Source organism: Drosophila santomea, chromosome 2L, assembly GCF_016746245.2.
Source record: "Drosophila santomea strain STO CAGO 1482 chromosome 2L, Prin_Dsan_1.1, whole genome shotgun sequence".
NCBI lineage: Eukaryota > Metazoa > Arthropoda > Insecta > Diptera > Drosophilidae > Drosophila > Drosophila santomea.
Genome location: NC_053016.2, coordinates 7,566,203 through 7,579,868, shown reverse-complemented (window position 1 = coordinate 7,579,868; position 13,666 = coordinate 7,566,203). Strand labels below are relative to the sequence as shown.

The 13,666-nt window shown below is 41.5% G+C and overlaps 3 protein-coding genes across 7 annotated transcripts; 2 read left to right on the top strand and 1 right to left on the bottom strand.

The window, feature by feature from the left end:
* The first annotated feature begins 1,453 nt into the window (after positions 1-1,453).
* On the top strand, positions 1,454-3,159 carry LOC120454997. Of its 3 annotated transcripts, none has more exons than XM_039640833.1 (4): positions 1,454-1,813; positions 2,340-2,520; positions 2,580-2,665; positions 2,761-3,016. In XM_039640833.1, the coding sequence occupies exons 1-4, from the start codon at positions 1,454-1,456 to the stop codon at positions 2,896-2,898; spliced, it is 765 nt and encodes a 254-aa protein (XP_039496767.1). In that variant the 3' UTR covers positions 2,899-3,016. The 3 variants fall into 3 exon arrangements, with proteins under 3 accessions (XP_039496767.1, XP_039496757.1, XP_039496749.1); XM_039640823.1 differs by having other exon boundaries at positions 2,740-3,016; XM_039640815.2 differs by having other exon boundaries at positions 1,489-1,813; positions 2,730-3,159.
* Positions 3,160-5,228: 2,069 nt separating this feature from the next.
* LOC120458859 lies at positions 5,229-10,658 on the top strand. Of its 3 annotated transcripts, none has more exons than XM_039646688.1 (4): positions 5,229-5,465; positions 9,582-9,692; positions 9,749-9,888; positions 9,949-10,658. In XM_039646688.1, exons 2-4 carry the CDS (start codon positions 9,594-9,596, stop codon positions 10,076-10,078), a joined length of 369 nt encoding a protein of 122 aa, XP_039502622.1. In that variant the 5' UTR covers positions 5,229-5,465; positions 9,582-9,593; the 3' UTR covers positions 10,079-10,658. The 3 variants fall into 3 exon arrangements, with proteins under 3 accessions (XP_039502622.1, XP_039502623.1, XP_039502621.1); XM_039646689.1 differs by having other exon boundaries at positions 9,577-9,692; positions 9,952-10,658; XM_039646687.1 differs by having other exon boundaries at positions 9,577-9,692.
* A 464-nt stretch (positions 10,659-11,122) lies between these two features.
* Positions 11,123-11,379, bottom strand: LOC120458119. Its single transcript, XM_039645652.1, has one exon. It carries the CDS (start codon positions 11,354-11,356, stop codon positions 11,162-11,164), a length of 195 nt encoding a protein of 64 aa, XP_039501586.1. The 5' UTR covers positions 11,357-11,379; the 3' UTR covers positions 11,123-11,161.
* Between the last annotated feature and the right edge of the window lie 2,287 nt (positions 11,380-13,666).

The following is a 13,666-nucleotide window of genomic DNA, read 5'->3' as shown; positions in this document are numbered from 1 at the left end:
CAGGCTCCCAGTTGACTGGGTTACTGGCTCTCTCCCGCTCTTCCGCTCTCCCAGTGTTTTGACAGTCCCGTTACTCGGGTGGGTGGCTTGGGCGCAGGCGCGTGCTCGTGTCAGATGCTCCAGGGATGCTGCGATGGCGAAACTACACTCTGAGAAATCGGGAAGGAATTTGGTTCCGACTTGGCTACGCTAAAAATGTATTTATTTATTTAAAATTCTTATTTGGTAGTTTTTTTGTGATGTATTAATCAAATAAATGGGCACAGGGTTAAACAGAATTATAATTTTAGTTTACAAAAAATATTAAGCAATAATTCTGTATTCCACATTTTAAATTCATTAAGTGTTTTTATTTTTCTTTATATATGTATGTTCACACACACTATGCTAAGTTTACTTAAGCCTTTAAGTGTGTTACACGTAAAGCATATTTATGAGAACATTTACGGCCTGTTTTCGGAGTTTTATTACGATTTGCATGTTGAAATCACCAAGAGTAGGTAATTAATAGGTTAGGAATGTTTCATGGCCAGTGAACTCTGTTTCTTATATTTCCTACTGTTTTGATGGAGCTATGACTTGACTTTTCTTTGTTCTTCAATAAATAAAGAACTAAACTATGGATATGATTGGCATAGAAATGTCATGCAGCTCTTTAATAAAGCCTGCAATGTTTAAATTTGTTTGAATAATATAATATTGGTGGCCGACTTGTGAATCGCAAAAGGTTAATTTGGTATTTGTGTGAGCAGTAATCCAGCAAGAGTGCTTCGTTAAACAAGGATGCGCCACATTTTAAGGGCTAGCATGCAAAACACTTAAGTGGCGCCCACACAGGGACGCAGTGAAAGGACACATGCAGCGAGGAGTCAACCGAGTTCGTGGCCATCCCATTCCTACGCCCAGCTTCTCATTTTTTGGCCTAACGAGCAACAAGTGGGTGGGCAGGCGAATTGGGCCGAAAAAGGACTTTCACATTTCGCTCATTAAACCGAGCTACCGACTTACCGAAAAAGCGCAACAGGCTGCAACCAACACACACATCCTTCCACCCACTTATGGTCGATGTGTGTGTGTGTGTGTGCGTTAATAACTTGGCTGCAGGCAGGACATGGATTTTGATGTTCAGTAATTACAGCAAGAGCCGCAGCTAAGAAGCAACAACAAGGACGCCGAGTGGGAGCCGCAATCGTAAATCAAAGTATGAAAAAAGCATTTCACTGTTGGACCAGCTCCATCCCGATTAACAAGCGTCTATAATGCTTCATTACTGTAAAAAAGCACTGGCAGGACGAAAGAAGAAAATAAAAAAAAAGAAAACTAGCGATTTGCCAAGGAATCGACTGCTATAAAAGCGTCGAACGCATAAAGCCAACGCTTCAGTTGATTTTTCAAAAGTGCTCAACGTAGGACAGGCTTGACATTAATTAGTTTCCCGCCAGTAGACACAAGAATGCATCACCCACCTGGTCGCCAAACTGCCAGGAGGAGGCGGAGTTCCACTAGTCTTGCCGTCAAAGAGGGCTCTGCACCAAGCAGAACCTATCACCTACCAGCCATGTTGATTATCCTGCTCGTGCTCGTCCAGAACTTTGAGCTGCACATGTGCCGGCAATTGATGGTGTATCCGGCCACCGACAAACGATCCCCCGACAAGCTGCTCTCCATCGGCGGCAGTGCAGCCGGAGAGGTGACACTGCCGGAGGCCAACACTCCGGCAGATGACAAGCGGGCGGGCGGCTCCAGGTCGGCCCCCAGCCAGCCGGAGGAGATTTTCAGTGCCCCAGCCGATGAGGGCTACGACGAGTATCCGGTAAGCAAAATCTACGAAAATTATGAAGTGCAAAAGCGGAATCACTGCGTGGGTCGTGTTGGTCACTGGCCTTTTTGAATCCCTATCACCTTACACACAATTTGTAATTGTATATTTTCCATTTGATTGCTTTTCGGCTTTGACCCCTAGCTACATTTCCCCCAGAAAGCCGAGCTGACGTCACATCACTTTGATTGTGCCAGGTGGACACTATTGGTGTTGGGGTCTAATGAGGGCAGACTGTGGCCAAATTAAATATTCTGTGGCCTCATGCTCGATGCGTGGGAAGTGGGTTTAAAGAACTGGGAAAAAGGGCATTTAAGTAATTGAAATTTACAGCAGTGCAGAGAGAATTGGTAGTGCAATCAGTTCTAAGAAAATCTGTGTTTAGATCGGTCAATGAATATGCTATTCCTATTTCCCATATCTCTCTTGATAGATCATTAAACCAAATGTATCTGAAATGATTCTGTCAATATTTATTATTGCATTTCACAAAATTATTTCCTTCTCTACAAACTTATAGATGGTGGTGCCCAAGCGAGCCGCATTACTTTTGGATCGACTGATGGTTGCTTTGCACCATGCCCTCGAACAGGAAAGAAGTGAGCAACGAATTGGCGATTTCTTTGGGGATAGAAACATATTGGGTGGTAAATTCGGCGAGTCCCACAACGGAATGGAGCCACATCAAATAAGGGAGGATGGTATGTGCTGGTAATTATATCTATAAAAAGAAATGATTATCATTGAGCTGCGCTTTTAGGCATGTACAGCGACGACGATTCGGGCTCAATGTTGGATTATGATTTCAAAGATTTGAACCAGATCAATCGCGCCACTGGCGAAACAGTAAGTTGGAACATAAAACCTAAATTGCAATATAAGACATAAAATTAGCAGCGCGATGTGTAAGAAAATTTCAGTTAATGCCAAAGAGCTTTCAGAGAAGAGCGGGCGCAGATCGATCTGGGACGTCCACCCATTCCGGTTCTCCAGCTGGTACCCGGCGTATCCAGCCATCCGGATCCGGCGGTGGCCGAGCGTACTGGCGTTGCTATTTCAATGCCGTCAGCTGCTTCTGAAACTAAAACACCCATACAAATCCAGCAAAGAATCCGTCTCTGGAGTGGACTTAAAGCCACAAACATTTCAAATCCCAACTGATCGTCAGCGATGTGTTTGAAAAACGGTTTTGATATTGCTGCGCTGCTGTTGTGAAAGTTGTTCGCGCCATTAACTGGAATCCCCGGGCTCTGTAATTGTATCTAGTGGTATCTGTATCTAGTATCTGTTTCTGTAAATGTATCTGTGCATTTGTAACTCACTGTGAATCTGCGTTATAAATAAACCACCAGCGATAAGTCCAACGGCATTCATAAATAAATTAATTCAAACACCCATACTCGTACGGGAGTATAAATTCTGCGGGTATATTCGAGGGCAATTTCGGTTAGACAGGTAATCCTACCTATCCCACCTATCCTGCCTAATGCTGATTGACATTGCCATAAATCGCGATTCTCAGCAAATCCATCGCATGCCCTCGGTTCGTGTTCTTTTACGATCTATTTTCGGGTGCAAATTGTGGGCGTGCTCCCCAAGCGGAAGTATCTTCTCTATCAACTGATATCTGGAGCTTTATCTACTTAAATGCCAGGATCAGGCCTCCACTGCCTATAACATTTAAGGTTTGTATGCCCACCATGCGTATACGTAATATTGCAAAAGCTTGCAATTTGTAAAATAATTTAAGGATTGTTTGCTGTGCACATTTTATTTGTTAAGGTACGAAATTCCTCAACCAAGTTTTTCCGCCTTTCCATGCAAATCAGCCGCTTAAACTTCTTGCAAACTATCAAACTAAAAGTCAATGCATATTATTAGCTGTGGGTCAACTGTCTTTCTATAACTGAACAGTTAAACTAAGCTGGCGATCGGTTTTAGTGTGCAAAGCACGTTTATTGCCCAGCCACCTTGGCTGCCAAGTTGATAGGCAAAGTTTTATTGGCCAATAGTGGCCATTAATGATTTTGTTGGAGCACACATTAATAGACTTTTATGTACAGCTAATTGCCAGCGTTAATTGATGAGCATCGGGAGCAAAAGTCGATTTCAAAAAGCACAAACAAGTAGTGTGTTTCTAACTTCACTTTTTCGACTACAAGATACCTGGTAATTACAACGAATTTATTACGCAATAAAAAAATAATGTTTTTGGCATATTTAATATACGAGTATCACCATCTGTAATACTTTTTTTTATTTTCATGTTTAAGTTAAACAAAAATAACATGCACTGCTTTCACTGGCGGAAGTGCTTAATTTTCCACGAATGCTATACAACCTTATATTATTAGATTACCGCCGATGGGTATCTGTTTTTATGTGTGTTTATGCCATAATCTCACTTTCGCACATGGCGCGATTTTCCTATCAATGGCCATAAATCAATGGCGGATGTAAGGCCTACAGCCTACTGTCCAAATGCATTTCCACCAGTTTTCCTGTGTAATCTCAACTCAACGTCATAGATACTGTGTTGTGCGCTGCTAAGTATGCAACAGGTTTCGTACGAGTCGGCTTTATCAGCAACAAGTGCCGTTGGTCGCCGCTACTCACCACGCCAAGTGGATGGGCGGGTGCCTGTGGGTGGTCCACGTATTCCACCCACAGTCCATGTCCATGTCCGTGTGGTGAATTAATAAGTCGCACATTGTTCATACGCCCCATTGTACGGGCAGAAAGCACTTGGGTGTTGGCACTTTGGGGGCGTATGCGACGTGCAGATGCTCTAAGTCATTGCGTTTTTGCCCTCTCCTACTTTGAATTCAACGAACTATGTTTATAAACCTATCAAAAACTAAATAAATTTGTATAATATTTGTTGAAAAACTTTAAAAAGTGTATTGTTTTATTTTAATTTGTTACTAAAAATGCCTATTTAAAGGCATATTAAAAGTGCAGCTTTGTTTAAGATTAAGTGAAGTTTGATTTCGATTAGTGATATTTCCACATACTTGCTTAAAATTGACCCTCGTACTTTGAGTCTTGTTCGACTATCTTGCTTTTGGTTGTGACCATATAGCGTTAATCTCCTTAAGGATCTGTGCACCTCATCAACCCTCCTCGTATGCCAGGTACCATAAACAAGTGTTATTCCTGCCGACTGCAGTGCCGCTTGACAAGAGGCATAAAGCTCTGCCTCAGCAGACGCCCCCTAACGAATTACCCCCACCCAGTGGGCCGCCCCCTCAGCCTCCTGGCTGTTCCGCCAGCTCGTGCTTCCTGCTGCTGCTGGTGCTACTTCCACTGTTACTGCTTCTGCCGCTGCTGCTGCTGGCGTCGCTGCCCTGGGTGCTGTTTGCTATTTTGTATATAAAGCCCGGTGGCAGGCATCGCCAACATCGAGTTACCAATTTCCCTTCTTGGCGTTCACATCGATAAGGCGACAGCAGCTCAACAAGTAAACCCAGCCAAAGGATCAGCTCAAACTTTCCACCAACTGAAACTCCACTTGAAGGCAAACCAACTAACGCAAATAGTTCGCGAATTACCAATTGACAAATTTCCTGGCGCCAGATTTTTTCTAATTTACCGACGCCAATTCCATTGCGGGCTATTCCCAATCTCATCCAGTCGAAAAGTATCGGTGAGTACTGTGGTACTGTTTACCTTCGCCAATTGGAATTCGGCGATTAATTGAATTGGGCAGTTGTGTGTCTGCCAGAATTAATTTGTGGGCGCGGAAATTGTGCCACAGGTGAAATATCGCAGGGCAAAAGAATTATAGCCGCCGATATCACATCGTATAAGTTACACTGTTTGCATTAAATCAAAACAGTTAATATCAATGAAATATTTAACTTCATGTTAGATTTGTTTAATATAAAGTAACATAAATATCTCTTACGCATTGCGATCAAAAACTTAAGCAGTTTTAAAATTATTCAAATTTATTTTGTCATTTTTCTAACTAGATGCGGAATAGTTAAATATTAAAGTCGTGAGCACTTTTTTGTTATTACTAAAATACTCCGATTTTATACTCTGGATTTTATATCTTGAAAATCTCTTTAAAGAATGATTAGGGTCAATTTTTCTGTTTCCCGTTTACATTGAGTCAAAGGTGCGCTGCCTAAAATAATTTCATAAAAGTTTCTGAATATTGATAGGCCTTCACAGCCTCGAAGGTAAGGAAAGGTTTCTTTTAGCCCTTTAAAAACTCCCTTACGTTGACGTATATGTGCAATTCATAGGCCATTTTTACCGCCCCGTTGCCTTTGCTTTTTGTTTTGAATATGCCAGAGCATCAATTTCCTCAGGGAGTTTCCCAGAGCCACCTAATGACAGACCAAATCAGGAGGAACTGCTTCCGCTGCTCAATGAAAATTATGTGAATTATTTATGAAGCATAGAAAAATCAGGAATACGCACAAAACATTCACCTCATTTGATTTGGACTTCCATCTCGATTCGAGTTGCTGATAATAAATAACTTCAGTTGACTTGCTTTGGTTTGGTGTGGTTTGGTTTGGTTTGGCTTGGTCGATTCCCGCCGAAACCGCAATCAAATTGCATTTAATATTTATTAGAATACGCCCACGGTTTTCAGGGCAATTTTCCTGTGGGCTAAGGGCATCAATGAGCCAGATAATTTTCCGCTGAAATGTAAGGGGAAGAATCTGGCCAGCTCCTCGTTTGCTTAAAAAGCTGCGTGCTGTGATAATCAGGTTAAATAAACCAAAATAGACTTCTTTTTAATATTTAAGAAGCTCAAACAAACAGTAATTGAATATGTAACCAAAGACCGGCGGCGATTGATCTATTCTAATTTTATTTCTAACCGCAATGGAGCTTTAAAAATAACCAAATACTTCAGCACATATTTTCGAACATTTTTTACTTTAAAAGTATGCGCATCTTCTTAACTTCAAATCTAATTGGGTAAATAACTCTTCCACTTCGAACGGCATTTTCCGCAAATCGGAACGTAACCACAAAACACAAATCCCCCAAAGAAACTCGATACAACTTCCAAGTGCTCTACATCCCTGTGAGGGAAAAGGAAACATTTCAAACCTCTTGATACGTATTTGAAGACGTCTGAAGTTTCCAGTTTTTGGTGACTGACTGACGTAATTTTAATTTCCTGCCTCGAAAATATCATATGACCAGATAAATCACATGGCCAAGGACACGGCCATCGTCCTGCCGGCTCCTGTCAGACACACACATTAATGAAGCCCACGCCAGGTCCTTCAGGCAAATATTTGCCCAGCGACATTCGTTCTTGGCTAATTTTAAAGTTCCTTTTGCCACAGGCGCAAAATGTGACGAAACTCGAAAAAATGAACGGAACTCGCAGCTAAACCGGAATTAAGTCGCCGTGTTTGCCAGGATAATAATGTCGAGTCTAAAGTGCTACGTGAAATTGCATTTTCCTTTTTCCTACTTTTTGTTTAGATTTTACCGCACCGCTTTGTTCTTTAGCACTTGCAACTCTTTGGCTGCCACGGCGGCGAGATTAAATTTCCAATTAACATTCGAGCATTATTTATCGGTGGCAATAAATGTGTCCTGATTATGTTTGGCTTTGGGTCGGGCTTTAGGGCACCGTCTGCTTTTGGCCTTTTATTATTCCATTTGATCCAGCCAAAGCCACTCCGAGGTGTGGGCAGAAGTTGGCCACCTCGTCATTAGTTTTTATTTATCACCCACTAGCTGCTTAATCTAACAAATATTTAATGAGCCCAAAGTTTAGTTAGCCGCGTTGTGGGCTTTGTAATTATCTCTGCGTAAGTTCACTTGTAAAGTGCTTTAAGTGATTCGCATGCACTTTTGCCAATAAATATGCGGAAATGTTCTCATATGACCCAATATTTATCAATGTTTCAAGGGCAGACGTTTAAGTGCACGTTTCTGAGAGATAAAAGGGCATTGCTACTACCAATAATAATTTCAAAGTTTGGTTTGGTGAGGTTACATATAGAACATATTTTAAAAAAACTTCACGGCCTCTCCCAGTCAATGTAAAAGTGTTTGAACATTTCCTCGAAGCAGACAGCTAATTTGCAATTCAGATTTTGAAAACCATAACAAACTCCATCGCAAAATGCATTCACATCCAACCAGCTGCTTTAAATTTAAGGACCATCTAGGAGCAGCAACATTTTATGAGCTGCAGCAAGCAAATGAGACAAGTCGTTAACGTTTACGAACCACATCGTTGAGGTCCTCGATGGGCCATGTCTATATAGCTTTTGGTGCCCACGCCGATGGTTCAGTTTCTCGTTTACCTGCTTACCTGTTGCATGCAGATGATTATGATGGCTATGATGGCGATACTGAAAGTCATTTGATGACCTCATTTTCCCCGGCCAAACGGGGATTTATGTTCAAGCAGTGGCTGTTTATGTATTCATGTCCTGCGGGAGAGGTTTTCCCTTTGATTTCACACCCACTTCAATTACAATGCTGTCATAATTTATGTAATTTAAGTAATTAGTTGCTGATTGCAGTTTTAGACGACTTGTTTGGGAATTTTCGTTATTTATATTACATTAGTATTTACCTTTGATGTTAGCTGCAATTACTTAACATGATTAATTTATGAGGTGGATGGATGTAAGTAATAAAATCCCATTTTCATTCTAATTTGTACTTAGTATGCACATAAAGGATTGCTCATAAAATACATAATAAATCAGATTCCTATTGCTTAAGCAATATATTCATATCCAAAATTGCTTATATGAGATTAGAAAAGACATTGAGTTCAAATGAAATTAGTTTGATTCTAACTATGGCTATTTTATTTAATTACCAGCTAGTTAATATGTTTCGTTGCATAATCTCTGAAACCTTTATCGGTGACCTTTCACCTTTACAGCTTTGAAGAACTGATTGAATAACGCTTTGTTTGATCAATCACTTGTGCCAAGTTGACAACACGTTACGAAACTGGCCATGAAACTACTTTGATGATAAGCCACATACATAAAGGGTAACCCAGCCAACTTCGTGCACGCCCTTTGTCAGCTTCTGATGAATCAATTAAAGTTTGGCCAACAAGGCTTGAACAAGGCCAAAGGCCATGCACACGGGCGGGCCATTGTGTGGCTGCCACACGTTGCACTATTGACCATTGTATTACGGATGCAACGCATAAGTGGATGGATGACCGTGTGGGTGCGCTTGTTGCATCGCTCAAGCTGCAGGTCCATATCCGCTTTTAATTGCGGAAATTCACTTAAGCCGGGCTAAGGTGAAAAACCGTACTCAGGACTCCAATCTACGTCAGAAATGCACAAATGCAGAAATGCAGGTCACGTTTCGGGCAGCAAGTGTTTTGAGTAACTGCAATCTGCTTTGTTGCCCGTCCATTCATGTTGAATTGTGTCTAAAGTGTTACAAAATTATATATATGCGTATAAAAGCAATTCCACTGAATCGTGGCCTTTAATTAAAAATCTGGCTAGTTGACTTTGTGGCACTTTTTCCCTGCACTCGCCCCTTGACAACCTTTGAGCATCGGGATTAGCCGGGGACAAAGTCCTGGGACTTCTCTTTGAAGTTTTTCAAGCATTTGCATTAATTGGTATACTACAACAGTTCATAACTATATGGACATTGAAATATTTAAAGCAATTGAATTAGACTTTTGAACAAGACTTGCGGTTGAGCTACCAAATATAAATTTATACATTTTCCTAAAATGGATTTTTAATGATGTTTTATTATATTTCATCGACCACTTTCAGTGCAGAAGCGTTTAAAAATGATGAAGTTCGTGCAGATATTAATGTGCTACGGCCTGCTCCTCACTCTGCTCTTTGCCCTCAGCGAGGCTCGACCTTCGGGTGGCGAAACAGGACCGGTGAGTATTAACTTCCCAGAACGTGTTAGGAATGTACCTTATTGACTTGATTTAAGGACTCCGATGTACTTGATGGACAGGAAGCGGAGGACGTGCGAGGCGCCTACGGAGGTGCCTATGACATGCCAGCCCAGGCCATCTATCCCAATATTCCAATGGACCGACTGCAGATGCTCTTTGCCCAATACAGACCCACGTAAGAAGCAACCACCTTCAACTATTGTAGATAATGTCAAATTGTGTTTGACTTTTATAGCAGTTACAGCGCCTATTTGAGGAGTCCCACCTACGGCAATGTGAACGAACTCTATCGGCTGCCCGAGAGCAAACGTCAAGTTAGATACCGGCAGTGCTACTTTAATCCCATCTCCTGCTTTAGGAAGTAAGTTCCCAGACAACTGGAGATCATCCGTAACCCAGAGCTCTTGGTTAAAGTATCAATTCAAGCATTTCAACAAACCAAACAAATAAGCCAAATACAAAGATTAGCATAATGGATAAACGCAAACGTTTAGTGCAATTAAACTAAAGCTAAGACTCAACTATATCCATATATATACAAATATATATATACATACAACTTATCCCTTTGAATGTCTACTAAAAGTATGAAAAAATGTTCCATTGTAGTTGCCAAAAAAATAAATGATGTACCTATTTACTTGAATATTAGCACAAACGTTTGAAATTGAAATATTTCGTTTCTTGATTTACGCTTTGCATATGGTGTGGTAAAATGAAATACAATGCTTCGTAAAGCTATTTACATATATACATAAATAAAAAATGCATTCCTCCATCTATGTGCTTTTGTAAATTTAAGTGTCCCAGCTAATGTATAATACAAATAATTATGTATAACAACAAACAGGAATGCAAACTTTTTGTCATATAAATCCTACACAAAACTATACATGTAAAATACATTTCCAAATAAAAGTTATAAATATATACGAATAAACTAAATGCGCCCGAATGTTAGAAAACATGACTTTCAAATTTTATTCCTTTGGAGGTATGATTGGTTAGAAACCTATGCATACCATTGAAGTTGGGGAAATATGTGTTTCTGAATGGTAGCTGGATATGAGTATTATTTAAATTACTAAAAGTCAAATAAAACACGTTGCTTCGTTACTGGAACATTTTATTTTTATAAAAAATATGAAATATTATTATAAACTATTGGAGTTTATAATATACATATATATTATATATTATTTTACTAGTTTACCATTTTGCAATGGTATATTTTTAAATCACATTCATTGTGCATTTTTTTTACTTTTTGAATATTTTTGCTTAGCAGTTGATCTCAGTAAATATGAATAATATTTCTAAATTTCACTAGACTGAATTTGATACTTTGTGAACTGCCTCTGAGGCTTTATGCATTAATTTTTCCATCGAGTTGCATAGTAAACTATCACTGATTTTCGGCTTTAGAATCCTAGCAATCTTTCGCTATCTCAGACTTTTAAGCGCCTCTTTTCTAGAAACTTGGTGGGACACTTTCCGCCGCGCCGTTCCATTTTGATGACCAACCGATCCGGAGTGGATATCTTGTAGCCATTGCACCGCCGGTAGCGCTCCTCGATCTTCAGAGATGTGGCCACAATGAAAATGGAAAAGACCAAGGCGATTAAATAGCGAACAATTAGCATATTGTGACAAATGTGGCGAACAAACGAGACTGTTTGGGTTACGGGGTGCAGTGCGTCTTTTTATAGCTCGATACTGCGGGGTAATAAGATATCGGTTACCTGTCCTTCAGGAGCCTTGATTCGAGAGGGTTCCAGGAGTTCGTTGATGGATTAGGACGCAGTTTTATGGCCGCGACTCGCCAATAAACCATTCCGCGCTAATCCCTTCGCTCATTTCCACTTCCTCTGCTCGGATTCCATCGATCCTACGCGAATCCCCAGATGAACTGCGTCCGATACAAAAATGGGAAAACTAATTGCCCCGGCTGATGAGTGGAAGTTCCAAGAAGGAGTCACCTATGTCGACCTACCTGATGGGTGAGCGTCTTTATGATCCGGCCCGACTCTCCTTCTCTATCGCGCCTCACTTTTTCTGCCATTAGACATTTTAATTGTTAATTTTTGCAAAACGTAGTATGGCAGCAGCGCAGGGGAAAAATTTAAATAATGACCAAGCTGCAGGCATCGGGCAGAATCCAGGAATCCAATGGCTACCTGCATTTATTATCTCCAGCCGGCTCCACCCCGCTCGATGATCTACTCGGTGCCCGAGTGCCATCAACGTGAAAACAAGTGGCAACAATTTTCTATAAATTGCATTTGTGCAAAATTAAGTTCAATCTTTACCGAGTCGCGAACCAGTAGCTGTATCTTCTCGGCCAGCATCCGCTCAAGTCGCTCGATCCCGATCCCGAACCCCAACCCAGCCCCAACCCCAAGCTCAATCCCAATCCCAAGCCCAAGCCCGATCCCCCTGCTCCACTTGCTCTTTCACTGCTGGAGTAGCCAAACTCCATTAACTTTGCAATTGGCCACCATAACTCGTCCGTCGCTCCACCTTCCGCCCGACCGACCGCTCGCCTTCCGTTTGCCCGATGCCTTCGCCGTCACCTTGCCGCCCATTTGGCCGCCACATCCACATCCACATCCACATGCACCTCTGCCTCCGCACAGAGCACATCCATCCACATCCACATCCCACAGAGCAGCAGGCGAGGTCCATTCCATTCCAGTCCAGTCCCGGCCCCATCGCTTGTTAGTTTTTGCGCCAGATCGTTTATAATAATTCGTATGCGAGTCATGTCATGCCCCTAAAGTGTATCTGCAACCGCGCAGTCGCAGCAGCAACCGCAGCAGCAGCAGCATCAGCAGCAGCGCAGCAGAAGCGCAGCAGAAGCGCAGCAGTCCAGTTGCCGCTGGCCGCGCCTGCGCAGTCGTCGCGGTCGCCGCGCATATCTGTATCTAGTTGGTGGCTCCCACTGGAGATGATCACGTGACACGATCCCAAAATTGTTAAAAAAATGTTTATTTATTTCATGAAAACTTGAAGGTTACAAAGAATAAAATAACATAAAAATATATAAAGCAAATAAATATTAAAACGCTCATGCTTGCATTTACTTTATTAAAAAACTTAAACTCATCAAGAAAACTTAATACAAATATCTATGTATTCAAGTCATACATTGTTAGTGTTTTTAAATTTAAGACAAATGTGTATGTTAACATTTTAAAGAAAACTAATTACTGCCGTTCAAAAGCAATATGAATATTCAGCCTTGTGTAATTATCAATATGTTGACCATTCGAAGTGCATATCCGCAATCACCCAGTCACGATTCGCGTTCATCTCTGGCCAATGGAGTGGCAACGTCTTGGGATCTCCTGCTCCGGCTTCTCCCGATCTGGTCAACTATGCAACCGGTGACTCGAACTTGACTTCACCTGGCCTGATCTCGCGCCCGTTTCTTTCTCGCATAGCTTTGGGTCGCCTTGGCACTGGTTGGCTCCTGCTCCATCTACCCAATCGCCAGCCCACCGATCTCCGCCAGCCCTCCTGTTGTCATTCCACTTTATCCGCGGCGCTTTGTGCTGGTTTTGTTCTATTGGTAAGAGGAAGTTAGAAAAATGCTCTGGATTCGTGGGGCCACTGGTGGGGGCCAGCCAAAGCGGTGGCCTTAAGTGAATTGTGCTGGATACCAGCTGGGCCTGGCTGGGATCTCGGGATGGGAATCTGAACATGGATTCGTTCTGGCCTCATGTCATGGAACTCTGCAGCCGGCGATATTGATTTCAGTTGGCAACAGTGAAAGTTCGTAAATTGAATAAGTTTATCATTGCAATGGTGATTTAATTAAAATATTTTGTATTTAATTTTTAAATATTAATTTATATTTGTGCAGCCAATACTTTTTAATATATTTTCAAAGACACAGGCAATGTATCTATTCCAATTTCAAACACAACGAATGCATCTAAATCCTTTTTTCA

What these genes read in the sequence shown, in the direction of transcription:
- LOC120458119 (XM_039645652.1), bottom strand. Translation starts at nt 11,356, where the DNA reads ATGCTAATTGTTCGCTATTTAATCGCCTTGGTCTTTTCCATTTTCATT.
- LOC120454997 (XM_039640815.2), top strand. Translation starts at nt 1,559, where the DNA reads ATGTTGATTATCCTGCTCGTGCTCGTCCAGAACTTTGAGCTGCACATG. An exon ending in AGGGCTACGACGAGTATCCG is followed by an intron (nt 1,814 to 2,339) that starts GTAAGCAAAATC and finishes ACAAACTTATAG; the next exon opens with ATGGTGGTGCCCAAGCGAGC. An exon ending in ACATCAAATAAGGGAGGATG is followed by an intron (nt 2,521 to 2,579) that starts GTATGTGCTGGT and finishes CTGCGCTTTTAG; the next exon opens with GCATGTACAGCGACGACGAT.
- LOC120458859 (XM_039646688.1), top strand. Translation starts at nt 9,594, where the DNA reads ATGATGAAGTTCGTGCAGATATTAATGTGCTACGGCCTGCTCCTCACT. An exon ending in CGGGTGGCGAAACAGGACCG is followed by an intron (nt 9,693 to 9,748) that starts GTGAGTATTAAC and finishes ACTTGATTTAAG; the next exon opens with GACTCCGATGTACTTGATGG. An exon ending in TTTGCCCAATACAGACCCAC is followed by an intron (nt 9,889 to 9,948) that starts GTAAGAAGCAAC and finishes TGACTTTTATAG; the next exon opens with CAGTTACAGCGCCTATTTGA.